Source organism: Astyanax mexicanus, chromosome 13 (assembly GCF_023375975.1).
Source record: "Astyanax mexicanus isolate ESR-SI-001 chromosome 13, AstMex3_surface, whole genome shotgun sequence".
NCBI lineage: Eukaryota > Metazoa > Chordata > Actinopteri > Characiformes > Acestrorhamphidae > Astyanax > Astyanax mexicanus.
In genome coordinates this window covers 10,915,285-10,933,462 of record NC_064420.1, presented here as the reverse complement: position 1 = coordinate 10,933,462, position 18,178 = coordinate 10,915,285, and the positions used below count along the sequence as shown (strand labels likewise).

General features: G+C 37.7%; 1 protein-coding gene across 1 annotated transcript; it reads right to left on the bottom strand.

Moving 5' to 3' along the window:
• Positions 1–737: 737 nt before the first annotated feature.
• Positions 738–11,961, bottom strand: LOC103034121 (probable RNA-directed DNA polymerase from transposon BS). The gene is made up of 5 exons (XM_049486414.1): positions 11,352–11,961; positions 11,024–11,154; positions 10,564–10,753; positions 10,341–10,468; positions 738–10,183 (listed from the first exon to the last, which is right to left on the bottom strand). The coding sequence occupies exon 5, from the start codon at positions 3,058–3,060 to the stop codon at positions 1,363–1,365; it is 1,698 nt and encodes a 565-aa protein (XP_049342371.1). The 5' UTR covers positions 3,061–10,183; positions 10,341–10,468; positions 10,564–10,753; positions 11,024–11,154; positions 11,352–11,961; the 3' UTR covers positions 738–1,362.
• Between the last annotated feature and the right edge of the window lie 6,217 nt (positions 11,962–18,178).

Genomic DNA, 18,178 nt, shown 5'->3' with positions numbered 1-18,178 from the left:
TAAACTCCACTTTGTGCTCTATGCAGCCTGAGTTCCTTTTCCTGGTAGCAGTGCTGCCAAGCTTGCTGTTTGAGGTTTGATAGTTGACACTGTGTTCATGGGTGGCATGGGATTTAGAGGCCTGTGTACACTCAGACTCCATCTGCTGGAGTCGTGGCTCTTATTAGGAATAATATACAGTTAAAAAAGGTAAAGTCAGACCAACTGAATATTATAAAGTCACTGCCCTGCTGAAATACAACCCTGTGAGCAGGCATATATCATTCCTTGATCCACAGTGTCACCTGTGTACCACAAATACATCATAGAAGGTACAGTATTACCACCTACAGTGGACACAAGTGTCCCCCAGTGCAGTGTTCTTTAGCTTCAATGGGACATAATATTAATTCCTGCTCCATGACAGGGCTGCTTTTGGGTGGATATTTTCTGAGTAAAATTCTACTTGGAGGCCAGTATTGGCAGTTTAATAAGTGCTTCTAATCATATGGGGCCCTGAGTCAAATTACGCTTGGAGGCCAGTATCCACTTCACTTAATATTAGTTATGTAATATAGGCAATAAAATATTCAGTACATTGTTATATACGCCACCATGAACATGGTGGCCAGTGGTGTTAAGTTTCAGACACCTCACAGCTTAAACAGGGATGCCTATTCTCAAACCATCCCCAGAGGTAGTAAAGACTGAACTTCTGGTTATACCAGTGAAACCATCTTTCCAACACAACTTCACTATCAAATCAAATCAAATCAAATTTATTTGTATAGCGCTTTTTACAACTGGTGTTGGCACAAAGCAGCTTTACAGAAACATGATTACAGGACAAAGAGTCAGGCAAAAGATTAAACATAGAGAATATATAATACAGAACCCCCAGTGAGCGCGGAGGCAAGGAAAAACTCCCTCAGAGCTGCAGGAGGAGGAAAAACCTGTGGTGGTGGATGGAGAAGAGCTGACTTCAGAAACTTCCAGTCTGGCCAGACAGAGGACATGAGAGCCTGAGGGTCCAACATCCCTCGGTATCGGGTCAGACAGGTGGGCAGTCAGTAACTCGGAGGAAGGCAGAGAGATGGAATTAGTTTTGACTGGATTTATGCAAAACAGAGAATATAAAACATTATCAGAGTGTGGCAAATGACTCCGGCAGATCTAAATAAAACAGCCTAACTAAAGGCAGAGAGCCAGAAGGTAACATAGACATGGAGGCTCCCTGAAACACCGGCATCCACCCACTCCACCGTCCACAAACCTGAGTGACCGTGTGCAGTGGGAGAACAGCAGCACCAGCATCTCAGTTTACCACAATTTCCTCTGTCCATGAACCCCTGAATCTGCAGCCTTATCTAAAGGAAAAAAACATTAATTACCAAAAGCTAAACTAAACAAGTAAGTTTTCAGTCTAGACTTAAAGATTGAGACTGTGTCTGAGTCCTGAACATATTCGGGGAGATTATTCCAGAGTTGAGGCGCTTTATAAGAGAAAGCTCTTCCTCCTGCAGAGCTCCTCTGAATTTTAGGGACTACTAAGAAACCAGCACCCTGAGATCTAAGTAATCGCGGTGGTTCATAATAGGAGATGAGGTCTCGTAAATACTCAGGAGCGAGCCCGTGTAGGGCTTTATACGTTAACAGGAGAATTTTATAGTCTATGCGGAATTTGACTGGAAGCCAGTGCAGTGCTGATAGTACTGGACTAATATGCTTAAATTTTCTAGTTTTAGTAAGGACCCTGGCTGCAGCATTTTGAACGAGCTGAAGTTTATTTAAGTTACTGCCGGAACATCCAGACAGTAGCGCATTACAATAATCTAGCCTTGAGGTAATGAAGGCATGGACTAATTTTTCTGCGTCATGCAGTGATAGGGCATTTCTTAGCTTGGCAATATTACGGAGGTGTAGAAAAGCTGTTCTAGTAACATTAGATATGTGTTTATCGAATGCTAGATCTGAATCTATAATAACTCCAAGGTTTTTAGCTGCTGAACCAGGGGTGGCTGAGAAGTCGGCCAGATTTAGCATCAAGTCTGATAATTTATTTCTAGCAGCTTTGGGGCCTAATAGGAGAACTTCTGTTTTATCACTATTTAATAGGAGGAAGTTGTGCGACATCCATGATTTTACATCTTCTACACAATCCTCGATTTTCTTTAATCTCACTCTGTCGTCAGGTTTGGCTGATATGAAGAGCTGAGTGTCATCCGCATAACAATGAAAATTCACGTCATGTTTTCTAATAACTTTGCCCGGTGGGAGCATATATAATGTAAATAATAACGGTCCTAATATAGAGCCTTGTAGAATTCCATATCTTACCTTGGTATAACTGGAAGACATATCATTTAACCTCACAAACTGATAGCGGTCGGTTAAGTACGATGTAAACCATGATAAGGCAGTTCCGGTTACACCGACCATGTTCTCTAGTCTTTCTAAAAGGATAGTATGATCTATTGTATCAAAGGCTGCGCTCAGATCGAGAAGTACGAGTAGGGAAACACAGCCTTGGTCGGCGGCCGTAAGTAGATCGTTTGTTATTTTAACTAAAGCTGTCTCAGTGCTATGATAAGGCCTAAATCCAGATTGAAATTTCTCATAGATTTGGTTTCTTTGCAGGTAAGAGCAAAGTTGTTGGGCTACAGCTTTTTCTAAAATCTTAGAAATAAATGGTAAGTTTGAAATATGTCTATAGTTAGACAGTACAGTAGGATCAAGATTTGGTTTCTTGATCAGAGGTTTTATTACAGCTGTTTTAAAGGCTTTGGGTACATGGCCCAGGGTGAGCGATGAGTTTACTATCATTAACAGAGGTTTAATTATATCTGGCAGTACCCGTTTTAGTAATTTTGTGGGAACAGCATCAAGTGTGCAGGTTGTGCTGTTTGAAGAGGAGAAAATTTTCTCTAGTTCTAGCTGTGGAAGTGGGTTAAAGACTTCCAACCTAACTTCAGTAACAGGGTTTTGTTCTAGATCAGCCAGACCAGATGACAGAGAGGATGTAATATTTATCTGTTTAATTTTATCCCGAATGTTTTCAATTTTACTATCGAAGAAGTCCATAAAATCGTTGCTGGTGTGAATGGCTGGAATCTGAGGTTCAGTACCTGCCTGGCTTTTAGTTAATTTGGAAATAACACTAAAGAGAACTCTAGGATTATTTTTATTTATCTCGATCTGTGAGGCCAGATATGCTGAGCGGGCTTTATTAAGTTCTTTTCTATATTTTACAAGACTGTCTTTCCACGCAGAGTGAAACACTTCCAGTTTAGTTGATCGATATTTACGCTCTAAATTTCGTACTAACTGCTTTAAGTTACGAGTTTGATCATTGTACCACGGTGCAAGCTTTATCTGTCTCTCTATTTTGTGTTTAAGGGGTGCTACAACATCTAAGGTAGAGCGAAAGGTATTTTCTAAACCTTCGGTTAGTTTGTCTAGTTCTACTGGGTCTATAGGAGAATATATTAGAGTTGATAAGTCTGGAACCTTATCTGTAAATTGTTGGGCTGTAAAAGGCGTAATTGAACGTTTTACAGAGTAGCTAGGGGATGTACATATATTATGACTAAGATGTAATTTAAATGAAAGAAGGTGATGATCTGAAATTGCGGAGGTTTGCGAACGAATATTCGGGTTATCTATGCTCACACCCAGGGTCAAAACTAAATCCAGAGTATGATTACAGTAATGAGTAGGTCCTGTTATATTTTGAATAATACCAACTGAGTCTAAAATCGATGTGAATGCCTTTTTTAATGGATCATCCAATTTTTCAAAATGAATGTTGAAGTCTCCAACTATAATCACTTTATCACTACTTACTGCTAAGTCTGTGACAAAATCACTAAATTCTTTAAAAAATTCTAAATAGGGCCCTGGTGGTCTGTAGATATTAATTAAAGAAAATGCATTCTTTTTTGTAACTGGATTAATTATACTGGTGTAAAGAAGCTCAAAAGAAGTAAAATTATTATAGTGTTTCTGATTGCTAACTAAGGTACTTTGGAAAAGTATGCAGACCCCACCTATTCTACCGGACAATCTCGGATTGTGTATATAATTATAGCCTGCAGGGGTGGCTTCATTTAATGCTACATATTCATTTAGCCTAATCCAGGTTTCTGTCAGACACAGAATATCGAATTTCTGATCAGTTATGATTTCATTCACTAGAACTGCTTTTGAATTTAGAGATCGGATATTAAATAAACCAATCTTTAGGTTTGAAGTGTTAGTACTACAGTCTGGATATGATTGTTTAATATAAGTTAAGTTATTTGGGTTTACTGTTTTAGTTTTTTGAGGTTTTTGTTTGACTCGGGGGACAGACACAGTCTGAATACATTGGTATCTAGGTAACGTCTCTTTGCAGCTCGCAGACGGTCGGTTAAGCCTCTCTGTCTGCGGCCTGGTCCCGGCTCTGGATTGTCAGCAGCTTCTAATACTACTCTGCCGACTAACTAAAAGACTATGAGCTATGCTGCATGAAAGTAAGGCAGCACCCTCCCGCATGGGGTGGACACCATCCCTACCTAAAAGACCAGGCTTGCCCTCAAAGTGTAGCCAGTTATCTATAAAGCCCACATGATTTTCTGCACACCACTTGGACATCCAGCGGTTCAGCGAAGAAAGCCTGCTGTAAGCTTCATCACCACGCCTCATTGGGATGGGGCCAGAGCAGATTACTTCCTCGGACAGCGTCTGGGCCTGTTTAATCACCTCTTTAACATTAGCCTTAGTTACTTCAGACTGCCGCAGACGAATATCATTGGCCCCTACATGAATGACTACCCTCGAATATCTCCTATTCCCTAACAGCCTGAGGTTGCCACTAATGTCCGGTGCTCTGGCTCCCGGTAAACAAGTAACTGTTGCCGCTGGTGCCCCTAAAGGAGTAGCTAATTTCACGTGTCAGACGATAGAATCTCCTATCACCAGAGTACCTTTAACAGGCTCCTCAGTTGGTGCTTCACTGAGCGGGGCAAACCTGTTTGACACGTGAACTGGGTGTTCAGGTGGGCTGGCTGTGGCCTTTGCGGTAGCATTAGCCTTAGCCTTTCGACTATGCCGCCAAGACGTTACCCATTCGCCCCGCTGTGAGGGCTCTAAGGCCGGAGTCGAGGGGGTACTAACTCTCCCTGAGACACCCGGGGCTGCTAACAGTGAATCCTGCTGTCTATCCCTTATTAAACCCCGGACGTGCAGCTCTAACTTATTGACCTTATCCACCAAGGTGCTAACTATCTCACACTTAGTACAAATACCACTATTGTTACCAGTATCGGTGGACAAGGGATCTAAGCTATACATGCCACACTCTAAACAGGAGTAAACCTGAGCAGAAGCCATGGAGAAAAAAGCACTCACCTTGTTTCAGTTGAAATTAGAAACTTACACAAACAAACTGCAGCAGCAAACAGCTAATCCAGCAAACCTGAGGAAAAAAGTCTATAAAAGTACACTGATAGTGGATTAATAGGTGTGTAGAGCAAAGAGGAAGCAGACTAAAAGTGGATTAGTAAGTGTGAAGAGAGTAAAAGAGAAGAAAACAGAGAAAAGTGTAGAAGCTGAAGATTAAAGCAAGCTTTCAGCAGCAGAGCAGCACAGCAGCACAGCAGCACACCAGCACAGCAGCAGACCAGAGCAGGGAGCAGAGCAGGGAGCAGAGCAGGGAGCAGAGCAGGGAGCAGCATCGACTCTCTCTCTTTCTCCCCGACAAAGGTTGCTAGGAACCTGGGTGTTATGATTGATGACCAGCTCTCCTTTACGCGCCATGTGGCCTCAGTTGCTCGCTCCTGCCGCTTTGCGCTGTACAACATAAAAAAAAAACAGGCCACCCAACTCCTATTACAAGCAGTGGTCATCTCACGCCTCGATACTGCAATACCCCCCGGCCTGTGTAGTAAAACCACTCCAAATGATCCAGAATGCAGCAGCACGTCTGGTCTTCAACCAGCCAAAACAGGCACATGTCACCCCGCTGCTCATTGAGCTCCATTGGCTACCAGTTGATGCTCACATCAAATTCAAAACTCTTACAATCGCCTACAAGGTGATGATAGAACAGGCTCCTTCCTACCTGCACTCAGTGTTGGGAAGGTTACTTTTAAAATGTAATCCCTTACAGATTACTGATTACATTACTCAAAATGTAGGATTACTTACAATATTGTCGTTTTTTTAAAGCCTGAATGAATGTGGCAACCACATATTGCATATTATTGTTTTATATTTCTTTCCAGTTAACAAATAGATAAACAAATAAAACAGCCTTTTCAATCACCCTATAAAAATTCTTATGAAACCATTTCATCAAACAATTTTATGAAACACTTCTATAAATTGATGATAAAACCATTAAAAACCATTAAAAACCAAACAATGTTTGCAGGTTTGCCACTTTCTGCAGGTGGATTTTTTGCCAGGATTTTCACATAACCATTTCCTTGACTGCTTTATAACCAGAAATATATGAAGATGTGTGTCTGCTGGAGCTGCAGCGGGTGTCACCCCTCCCCTTCCTACCCCTCCTCCCGTCTCGCTGCCTGCACTCACACAGACACCGCTGCACACACACATAGGGAGGAGTGTTCCCTGTCATATCAGAGCATTTATTTGTTTGTATTTATTTAAAATGTCCGCTGAGTCGATTTCCATGCCAGGGCATGGCAGGCTCTCGTCATCAGGCTCCATTGCGCGGACTAGCACTGTCTGATAAACAGTTGAGGGTGTCTGACGTGAGTGATACCTCATTAACATTCTGACCAGGAGGTTGTGAATCATACACAGTAAAATTGAAAGTGTTAAATTAACTCTGAAAGAGTTAAATTTAACACTGCCTCGGATAACATATGGTCCCACTCGCTACAGTGTTAAATTAACTCTATCAGTAGAGTTAAAATTTCAGAGTAAATTTAACACTTATTAGAGTCAAATATTAACTCTAGCTAACACTCTTTAGTGTTAGCAATTTTTTACTCTGCAGGTAAAATAACTCCCAGTGTTAATTTTAATTAACACTTAATTGTGCTACACTAGACAAGTGTTAATTTATATATACACTCCATTTGTGTTCATTTCAGTTTACTCTTATTTGAATTAATATGAATTAACTCTGTACTGAAGAGTTGTCAGTCACTTAACAATTGTGACTAAGAAAAAATTATCTATGTAAAACAAAAGAAACATCAGCGCTGATTTCAATTAATTGTAAAAACTTTATTTCAACTTTTCATTCCTCAAATGACATTTTGCAGAACACTATTCCAAAGGCCACATTTAACACGTGTAAAAACAGCGTTATTAAAAAACAACAAAAACAAAAAGATTCTTAAAGTGAAATCCCAAAAAAAACATATTGCCACCTGCAATAACATTTGTGACATTAATTTAAAATAAAGTCACAGGAAAAAGTGTCATTGATGAACAACCACCAGCCTGAAAAATTAAGCTACTGAAAATAGCAGTATGGTACAACAAACCAACTGTGATCATCCATTTTGTAAATCATTTGCAAATCAAACGGTCGGTGATACACAAGTTCCTTGATATCAATAACAGCGAACTGCTTTTTTAGGAAAGCAACTTGAAATGCATGAAAATGCTCATTAAAACACAAGGTCTCCAATGCTGTAACAACTAAAAGTACTTGCTGATCTTTGACTATGATGCAGTCTATTTTCTGGAAAACAGGCATTTCTTGAACAACATCCGTACAAACCACCAAATCGGGACGATATTCATCCCCATGGTACTTTATCCATTTGACTGATAACACAGAGGAGTTGAGAAACACATTTAATTTGAGAGCAATCTCTCTACCCGCAGTGAAATCTGACAATGAAATTTCCTTCCCTGGACCAATTGTCAACTTATTCTGGCTGAAACATTCCCAGTTGTATGACATATGATGCTGGTGTTTCCTGGCTAAGCTCAATGTTATATTTTTGAAGCATTTCAGTTGTCTCTTAAAAAAATTGTGTTTTGCTTCAAATCACATACACCACATGTGAATTACAGGACCAATTTTTCTAATGCAACGGGGATAGTGTATCATGAAATGATGTTTGGGTAAAATATTTTTTTCAGGAAACAGGCTTTTGAAAAGGCGATGATGTTCAGAAATCAAATGTTTCAAATAGACAGTGATGCCCTCAGTCAACATTGGTGCAAAAACTTATGTTAACTATCTGTAATAACAGCAACAACAGATGCCAGTAACAGTCGTTTAACCCCACTAAGTCACCAAATAGTAGCGGCATATTCCGCAGGAGACACCATGACTGTATAGCATTTAGGCCCAGATCATTGCTCCCATCATCTAATTTCACTGCAGGTGGCTGGTTCCTCCTTTCCACAAATCCATAGTTGAAACACTGTATTCTACCACTTAGCTCCTCATAAGAAATGATGTTTTGAGTAATATGCTTCAATACAAGCTTTACCTCAAACTGTGCAACACCTTCCAAGATATCATGCATAACATCCACTGAAAAACTATCAATGGTGTGGAAGTACTCAAGTGAATTCAATAAACAGTTGCTTTTAACACCATATACATTTGACTGTTCAGGGTTGCGCTCAATGGACAGACAGTGTTCCTCATGCTGTTCTGTAGTTCTGAAAGACACACTTTCTTCAGAAAATACAGTCTGAAAATCTTCCCTATCTGTGAGGCAAAAGCGACAACAGTTTTTTGCACTGAATGACTGAACAAAGCCAAATAAGCTGTGGAGACCTAGGTTATCACCCGTCATTTGAACAACAGTTCCATGTATGCGCCCACCCAAAGCTGGGATGTAAATGCCCTCACTTTCAAGAAACTTAAGATCTCTAACAAGAGGTTCCAAAATTGAGCTAAACCCATACGTCTTAATGTCTTGAGAATGAAAGAGAGCACACAAGTGTATATTAAACAAACATGAATTGTATCTGGGTGAAAAGTTTCTTAAGGTAAAATAAATACCTCCTAATTTATGTATACCCCTTTTAGACCCTAATGGACTGGCAGTTTCAAAATCGTCGTAAAACAACTGAATCTGTAATGCATTTTTTTCTTTACTAAATATCCATATATACGATCACTACGTAAACATGTTTGGCTTAGCATATCACTAGTGTGTGGATGTTTAAAAATGGACTGTATCGTTTCCAAGATGGGTATATAAGTAAACTTGTCACTTACAACAACCTGGTCATATGTTCCTGTGGTTTTGTTTCTCCTTTTATCAAACCTAACACCAAGTACTTTCTCTACAGGATTAACTGTGCTCCATTTATGAGAAAAATAACTGCTTCGCTTTGCCTCAGAATTTAATTGTGTGAAAGGGTTTTCAATTTCATTTAAAGACTGCTCAACTTGACTGACACATTCTGTATTTTCTGAAGGTAAGTGTTTGAGCTGTCTCTCTAAACTGACTTTGGATGTCATGTACAATTTCTTCTAGAGAACAAACCAAATTGTTCACTGTGCCCTGACTAACTCCTGCAGCCTGAACCTGCGCAACAGCTGAGGCACACATATCCAGAATATTTTTGTTAGACACTTCAGGTAATGAAATGGTGTTTGGACTCAAATCATCGAAATCTTCCTGTACAACATCAATACCAATTTGTCCCTCTTTAATTTCCTCATTATATGTTTGCATTGCAATTTTATGTTCATGTACTCGTTTAACATGCTTTCGAAAACCAGAAAATGTACCAGACACATGGAAACATCCTACTTCTCCACGTTTCAATCTGAGTGTTTTACCTGGACACAGCCCATGAATTACCTTGAAGTGTCGAACAAGCAAATTGCCATTTGAATGATGCGACTGGCATATGAAACAAATCATCTTTGCAGTCCTTTAAAGCACTACGTTTACTGTAAAAATCTAGCCCTCAACTCAGCAACTCTTGGGCTTTCCTTTACTTTCCCAATGTCTATCTTGTAGATTGTGGTCTGAATAAATGTGTACATGTTACGCAGGCTCTCACAGTAAGCAGTACCAAAGACAAAATGTGCTTTAAACAACTCATCAAAGGCACAAAGAGAACCAGCTGCCTTACATGGGATTGCCACCTTGTCCACTACAATGTAGAATGCATGAATGCGACTTCTGGATGTACCAACTGCAAGAATGTAGGGCTGACGTCTTTCTTCAATGGAGTCGAGATGTTCCTGAATGCTGGTTCCTGCCTTAAATAAATAATAAATAAATAAATAAATAAATAAGCAAACACACAAAAAAACTCAATTACTGCTCAAAAATTATAAGATAAACAAAAAGTCTGGTACTAATGCCCCATTAGATACAATAATTTAAAAGGGTAGAGAGAGAGAGAAAAAAAAAAACCTTTCTAAAGACAACAAGATACCCCATGGCCTGGGTAGCAGACATCCTGCCTGTTTTTTTGCGGCCTTGTGCAGAAGGTGGGAGTAAATGAAGCAGCAGCATGAGTGAAGAGAGGTCGCTATCCCATCCTAACATGCAACATACAAATGACAAAAGATTAGCAATTAAGGCAAAACTGAGGAGGATAACAGAAAATTATAGATTAAATAAATCTGAAGTCTACCTAACAAATCCATTTCGTCCTGGTTTTCTTCCACTGTCAACTCTGTAGCTTCAATCAGTTCTTGAACTTCATGTGAATGAGAGTGACCTTTGCTCTGCTGGATGACTTTATCTTTGAATGTGGTTGGCCATTTCTCAAGGAACTTTGCAGAAGTACTCTCACCAAACAGCAACACAAAGTCTTGCTCAATCTGGGAAGAAAAAAAAAGACAATGACAATGACTTAAAATACCAAAAATTGTTGTCTTATAAACACTGTTTTAACAACCTGTATGAGAGGAATACCTACCAGGCCCTTTACATCTTTAAACCGAGGAAACACAGAGAGCATATCAGAGCATTTCTGCGGGTCATGGACCAATGAGTAAGCCTTAGAACTTCATTTATATAAGTTAGAAACTTAATCAGTTTAATACACTTATATTTTTCTTAGATAAACAAATCCATAGGAAAAAACCTACCCATGAGTCATTTCTGCAGTCAACATATTGACCATTTGTCTTCTGGTTGTGTCGGTCAACGTCTTAGTTCGTGTGTATTCTTTAATTACCCTATCTCCTCCAGGTTTCTTCAAAAGTATATTTTCAATCAGCTACAAATGAAGCAAAATGTAATCAAATTATGGAATTACAATCTGATGAGTTAATTCAGACTGCTGAAAATCTTTGCATTTAAATCATATATAGGAAGCAGAAAGGAAACTTTTAATCAAATTTTATACAGGACACTACAACAAATGGAAGAAAAATATGGAGAATTAAGCATTTGAATAAAGATAAAAGTACTTACTCGTTCAGCTTCACACTCTTCTCTCTGCCGTTTATTTGAAGGTAGGATGACTGTGTCATCTGAATCACAACAAGACAGATTGCCCGAGGAGTCCAGCGATTCATCTGGGGAGACTTCTGGTGACAGAGCATCTTTGTATAAAACATAAGTAAAATTTGCTTCAACATTCTTACCAAAAAAACATTAAATAGTATTTGGTTTCAAGGTAGCATTTAACCATCATGTAGCTACTTCTCCCACACAAAAACAACTCTGCAGCTTGGAATAAAATACTGAATAACTAACACTAAGCCAACTTTTGAATACTGAGCTTAATTAAAGTGGTGCAAAGTTGTTAGCACATTAAATAATTGTTAATATTGTAATGAGATTGTTAAAAAAACATTTTCAGAGCATCAAAGACAGATCAGACAATTACTTCATACATGCACAAACCATTAAACACCAATAAACCTTGCCAGCCAGAAACAATATTTTAATAATTTATTTCTCACATCATTATCATGACCACTTTGTCATATTATTTTGCCAATATCATGCAGCCCTAGATGTTGGGGTGAATCATCTTTTATGAGCCTTGTTAGATGTATTTTCAACATATTTCATTTCATTTCCATATTTATCCTCTTTAGCGCCAAGCCTATTTTGAACAATTTCTGCCTGAAATTACATACTCACATTTGAAGGCTTATCACTCCAATATTAAATAATTCAGAGTCAGTTCTATGAATTCATATTACTAAGAAGCCTTTACACAATTCATTTAAGAGACTTTAATTATTCAATTGAACATGTAATGGCCAAAATATGGGTAAAACCAGGAAATATTTTAGACGCTTTTCAGATTTTCTATTTTATTTTTTTATTTCCATACATATAAAATGAACTATTTATATGGATTACATGTTTTGGCAGCTCTACATTTTGCTATAATGTGTTTACAATCATCATATAAAATCATAAACTGCTGCCTCTTACTGGTTAGATATTATTGTGATCTGAAGCAGTAATGGTATTTTCTTTCTCCAAAGGACTGGAAACTTAATAATAATAAAAACTACCACTTTAATAACTCATTTTGCAGTAATAAGGCTGTTTTTGTGTGGTCTACTCCTATACAAACAGAAAACCGCAGTGTCTCTTTAACAGAGCGCTTTCTGCAGAGTGGGAAGTCTGAGAGACAGTATCTGTGGCCAAGCAGCACGCACCCCCCTTTCAGCTGGCTGAACTCGACACCCGATTGGCTGACAGACCTCATTTGCATACCGCAGTAGAGTCTGTTGTGTAAGCAGACACCGCACACGTGGCTGAGGGTCGAATAAAACGCTTTTAATAAGGAGTTAAAGTTTATATAAACTTGTTTCTGCCTGAAATGATTTAAAGCTCTGGTTGTATATAAATGGGGATTATAGGAGACTGGATTGATGGATTCTCTTAAGTTTTGAAGGTAAGAGAGTGGGGGATGCGCTGGTGGGGGTTGAGGGGGGGGGGGGTGGGGGGGGTGTGGTGTCCTTAGGAAACCCCAGGACGAAACCGAGCAGGTTTTAACTGTAAACAGGCGCTGCAACGCGCTCTTTCAGCTCTAATTCAAGCACAGTTCCGGAATCCGGAGAGCCAGACGGTTCGAATGATGTATAACATGACCGCATTCGACCAAATATGAACGTACGATAAACGCAAATATGAAAGATATGAATCATATCTTTATGAAACTAGGCATATTTCGCCATAAATGTTTATTTTCTGAAAGGAGATACTGCTATATAGGCTAGACACGTGAAAAGCAGAGATTCTAAGCTTTAAAATGGTACATTGGGTGTCTATATTGAGCCTATAATTGTTCATAACTATTCATAAACACAGCCAGATATTATTTTTCATAAATTTCGGGCGTGTTAAGAGGTTAAATATAAATATATAAAAAAATAAATAAGTCATACCTAACTCCAGAAAATGTTTTAATGTCAAATCTGTGATCTTCATGTACTTCTGCTCTGTTTTGTACTTCACTCTCACCAACATCCTACAGAAAAATTCATGTCAACACACACACACACACCAGATTAACAATTAAAATTATTGTAATTGTTCACAATTTTATTTATTTAAAATATTAGAGTATTAGATTAGAATATTATATATATCTTAAAAAGTGGTGCCTGATTAAAATACATAAATAAATAAAACACACTTGTAAAGTTAGCTACCCGCTAAGGCTAGCTCTATACCTGGTTATGTTAGTATGTTACCCAGCTAACGCTAGCTGGCTAACCGCTAACCCTAGCTGGCTAACCGCTAACGCTAGCTGGCTAACCGCTAACGCTAACTTGCTGCTGCTCTCTGCGAACGAGCGCCGCTGTTGTACGTGGCCTAGCCCCCCTACTCTAGGCGGCCGAACTCACCGCGGCTCAGCGCCGCTGCCCTCGCTTAAAATGCGCCTTATATTCACTAAACTAGAGTGAAACTAGCTTTAGTTTTACTATAGCACTAAAATTCGAACTCTCTCTAAGTTAAATCCGAATAAAATTTGTCTCTTTAGAGTCAACAAATGGCGCCGAAATTAACTTGCTTAGCAGGCTGACTAAGCGAATTGCTAAAGTTACCCCTTAGGAATATTAAGATAACAATTACTAGGACTTTTTGTTGACCACTAAAACTAATAAACACCAATATACCAGTTAATTTCAGACCTGATATCCAAGTTTACTTACCTTCTACTGTGAACAACAAGAAAATGGGCCGTGGAGAAAATAGGAACACGCTGAAGGACTCCACAGGTTAAGGGACTGCGATGGAATGCACCGCAGAGAAAATGGCGCCTAAAGAAGTTTGTTGAAGGCAAAATTAGGAGGAGGAGTCTGTGAGACAGAATACACTACAGGGAGTTGAAAATACACTATATTTGGTAACTCTGAAAAATAATTCCAACTCTATGGAAATGTTAACACTGATGTTTGTTAACTTAACTCCTGGGGAGTCAAAAAATGTTTACACTGTAATTTTAACACTCGGAATTTTACTGTGTAGAATATTCTGATGTTGTGATTTATGTGAATGTGATTGCGTTTTGTCAGTGTTGGATTGGAAGACCAAAAATAGGAAAGTACCGCAATGAAATCCATTTATTTTAGCAGAGTAACGGTAATCTGATTACCACTTACTGAAGCAGTAACTGTAACGGATTACAGTTACTCAAAATTTTTTATCTGATTACGTAACGCCGTTACATGTAATCCGTTACTTCCCAACACTGCCTGCACTCACTCCTGAAGGCCTATGTTACCTCCCAGCCGCTGCGCTCCTCCAGAGAACATCACCTCGCACTTACTCTCTTAACACCTCTAACAAACTTAACTACTTTTAACCTATTTTCCTTCTTCCCCTGCATCACTCCTCTATCCCATTATTTCCCTTTGATCCCCTTTAGGCCCTATATAAAAATGTTTTTACCTTTAACTTCTATTCCTTTTGTACTTCATTTCACTTCACTTTGGACAAACGTGTCTGCCAAATGTAATGTATATGTTTTCACATGATTCACATTGTAATGTCTGTATGATATCAATAACTCTGTAACTCAGCAGGATGAAGCAAGTGTTTCTACCACTTCTTTTAACATGAGATGGGACTTCCAGCTGCACCACACACAGTATCATGTCAGTGTCACTGTTGCACTGAGATCCACCACAAAAATAATATCTGAGAAGAGTATCGATAGTTCTGCATCCAGAAACAGACCAAGGAACAGGGGGAAAGGGTTGGAAACTAATAAATTGTGCATGACAGCAGATGGGCTACAGCGTGTAACTTTATACACCTGTACAGTGGGCTTATGAAGCAGTGGTAAACTAAGCCTTGAGTTCAAACAACAAATGTCAAAACTTGGTTAAATATGAGGAAAAAGCACCGCTATGAAAATACTAATTTTTACACTATGAGATTCTAGAAATGTATAAATGCTAGGCAAGAGAAATGTATTTGAAACTTATTTTGTTATCCATTCTAAAAAACATGGATAAAAGTAACTGTACGTTTTTTTTGTTTTTTTTTTAGTGAAAATGTTTAATTTTGTGAAATTAAAAAAGTAATAGAACTACAATTGCAATTTACATAAAACATTTCTAGAAATTTCATTATGAAATCTTAACTTCCACTACACTTTAATTACCTAAGAGTACAGATCCAAATGAAATTATTTATAATATGTGATGTAGGAAATGATTTACAAAATGATCTAGTGTATTATGAAATCTCACAATTTATTAGGATTCAGTTATTTACAGTATGATACTTCATTATATGATCCAATACAAGTAATAGTTATGCTACAATACCACTCTTTAAGAAATTATTTGATGCATTGTAAAAAAAAGTGTATACTACTTTTATTATTTAAAAAAATTATACAACATGTCATGAACTATGTAATAAGTCTCACTTTAATTTAAATATTTTATGTCTATTACATTTCAAAACTTTATAATGTAGGAAAAACTTAATGCCTTATTAAATCTTAAATTTCCTTATGGTTTAGTTAAATTATGATGTAATTCTTCAAAATGATTTAGTGTTTCTTTAAATTAAATTACATTCTGGTTTATTTCAGTTAAGACGTGGCTTGGGAACATAATTTAATGCATTATGAATTTTTCTACTTGATCTACATGATTTGTGTACATTTGTCTACAAGTAACTAATCAATGCATCATAACTTTCACAAAATTTTGATTAGATATACATAAATACATTTTAAAATTAAAAACATTATTGTGGTGACACAGTGGCAAGGAAACACTCCCTTACATTAGGAGGAAGTAACCCTTAGGAGTCACAGTCAGAGGAACCCATCCCCCTCGGTTTGACCTGCTCAGTAAAATCAAATAATAAATAACAAACAAATAACAGAACAAAACAATAGTACAGAGAGATAATGTGGAGCTATAGCTAATGTAACAGGTACTAATTTATTAAGGGGAAAAGTGATGAGCACATAATTGATAATAAAGAGCTATGGCTAATATAGAAACAGATTCTGAGGGCCCTATTTTAACGATCTATAGCGCACTAGTTAATTGCGCTTTGCGCAGCTAGATTTAGGGGCGTGTCTTGTGTCTTTGGTATCTTGAGGGCGCGAAAAGTATGCGTTGTGCAGCTCCAACGGCGCAAAGGGTGTGTTTTAAATCCCTTAGTTATTCATGGGTGTGTTTTGGGCGTAACGTAAAATAAACCAATCAGTGTGTCTGTATCCATCCCCTTTAAAAGACAGCTGCGTGCTGACTTCTGTTCATTCCTATTTTAAGAGCGCACAGGAAACTGACTGGCGTCAGGATGTGAAGATAAACCAGCAGCTCATATAAGAGTAATGTTATTTTATTCTCTATTCTGTTTATGTAAAAACTGGGTTTGCAACATTGAATATTAATCAAGCAATCGATTATTTACACTGGATAGGGACCCTCATTTACAGTTTAAAAGGGATTAAAAAAATAAAAAGAATAGAAATAAAAACTGACATTTACTATAGACGAATAAAATATATACATAAAAAAGGAAAATTAGGACATTTTAAAAAGATCATAAAAATTGACATAAAAAGTAAAGAATTTATATCTTATGAATAAAATAATAATAGCAGTGAAATTAAAGTAAAATGATAAGAAATTATCAAATTTATACCAATAAACTAAGAACATTTATATATTTAATAATTTGATTAATAAATTAATTAAAATAATTAAAATGAATAAAAAATTAATAATATAAAATATAATCTCATTAAAAAACTAATTTAAAACAATCACAGGCTTTCTGATAGTGTGCAGAATAATAAAAGTTTAAATTTCAGATAGTTTCAGTTTCAAATCATTGAAACAGCTCACCAAAACCTCAACCTATCCTTTATATTTGACAATATTTGATTAACTTACAGGTCCTTACTTATTTTTATTTAACTAAACTGAGTTTTATATTATTTCGCGCTGAATTCAGCTTCGCGCTGCGAAAGAGAGAAAGAGAAAGAAAAAGAGAGAAAGAGAGAGAGTCGCGGCGCATTTTGCCTGATTTTTCTTAATTAATTATCAGTAAATATGTGGCTTTAATAGTGAGTTTATAACATGCATTTTCCTTATTTATTACAATGTTTTTTTTTAGAAGACAGAGGTTATTCTGCGCACAATGTTGCGCCCTGCAAGCTTTGCTTTGTGTGCCTGACATTTTAGAGTAATATATTTAATAATTTATTACATTTGCCCTGGTGATAAAAAACGAATTCTAATATAGCTTTACATTTTTGTGTATTTCAAATGTTTTAAGTTTTATATAATAGGCACTTCTGTTTCTCCCACACCAAGCTCTAACGGAGTTTTTTTAGTCTAACAACTACACTACCCAGAACACACCACCCGCTGACATCACACACTCCTCCTCACATGACACCTCACCTGCTTCCTCGAGGAAGCCTGGAGTATTGATTACCTGCTGTATAAAAGACACTGCACGCACACACCTGTTCCGTGTATTGTTGGTTCTTCCACTTTACAAAGCATTACTCTTTCTGATTGTTGTTTTTCTCGTGTATGAACTTGCTTTTGTTTTCTCAATGCCGATTTTTGCATGTGCCTCTGATTGTGGATTTACTGTGTATGATCTGGACTGTTTGTTTTTCCCCTTTTGGATTATCTTTACTGCTGGCTTCTCTCGTGTATGAACTCTGGACTGTCTCCCGTTTATGGTATGGTTTTGTCTGTGTGGCTTCTGTTTACCGGTGCGCTACTATTTTCTCAACCTACTACTCCTTTGTAAATCACTGTTTTAATAAACACCCATTT

Bases quoted from the DNA above. Each gene is read 5' to 3' on its own strand.
- LOC103034121 (XM_049486414.1), bottom strand. From the start codon at position 3,060: ATGGACTTCTTCGATAGTAAAATTGAAAACATTCGGGATAAAATTAAA.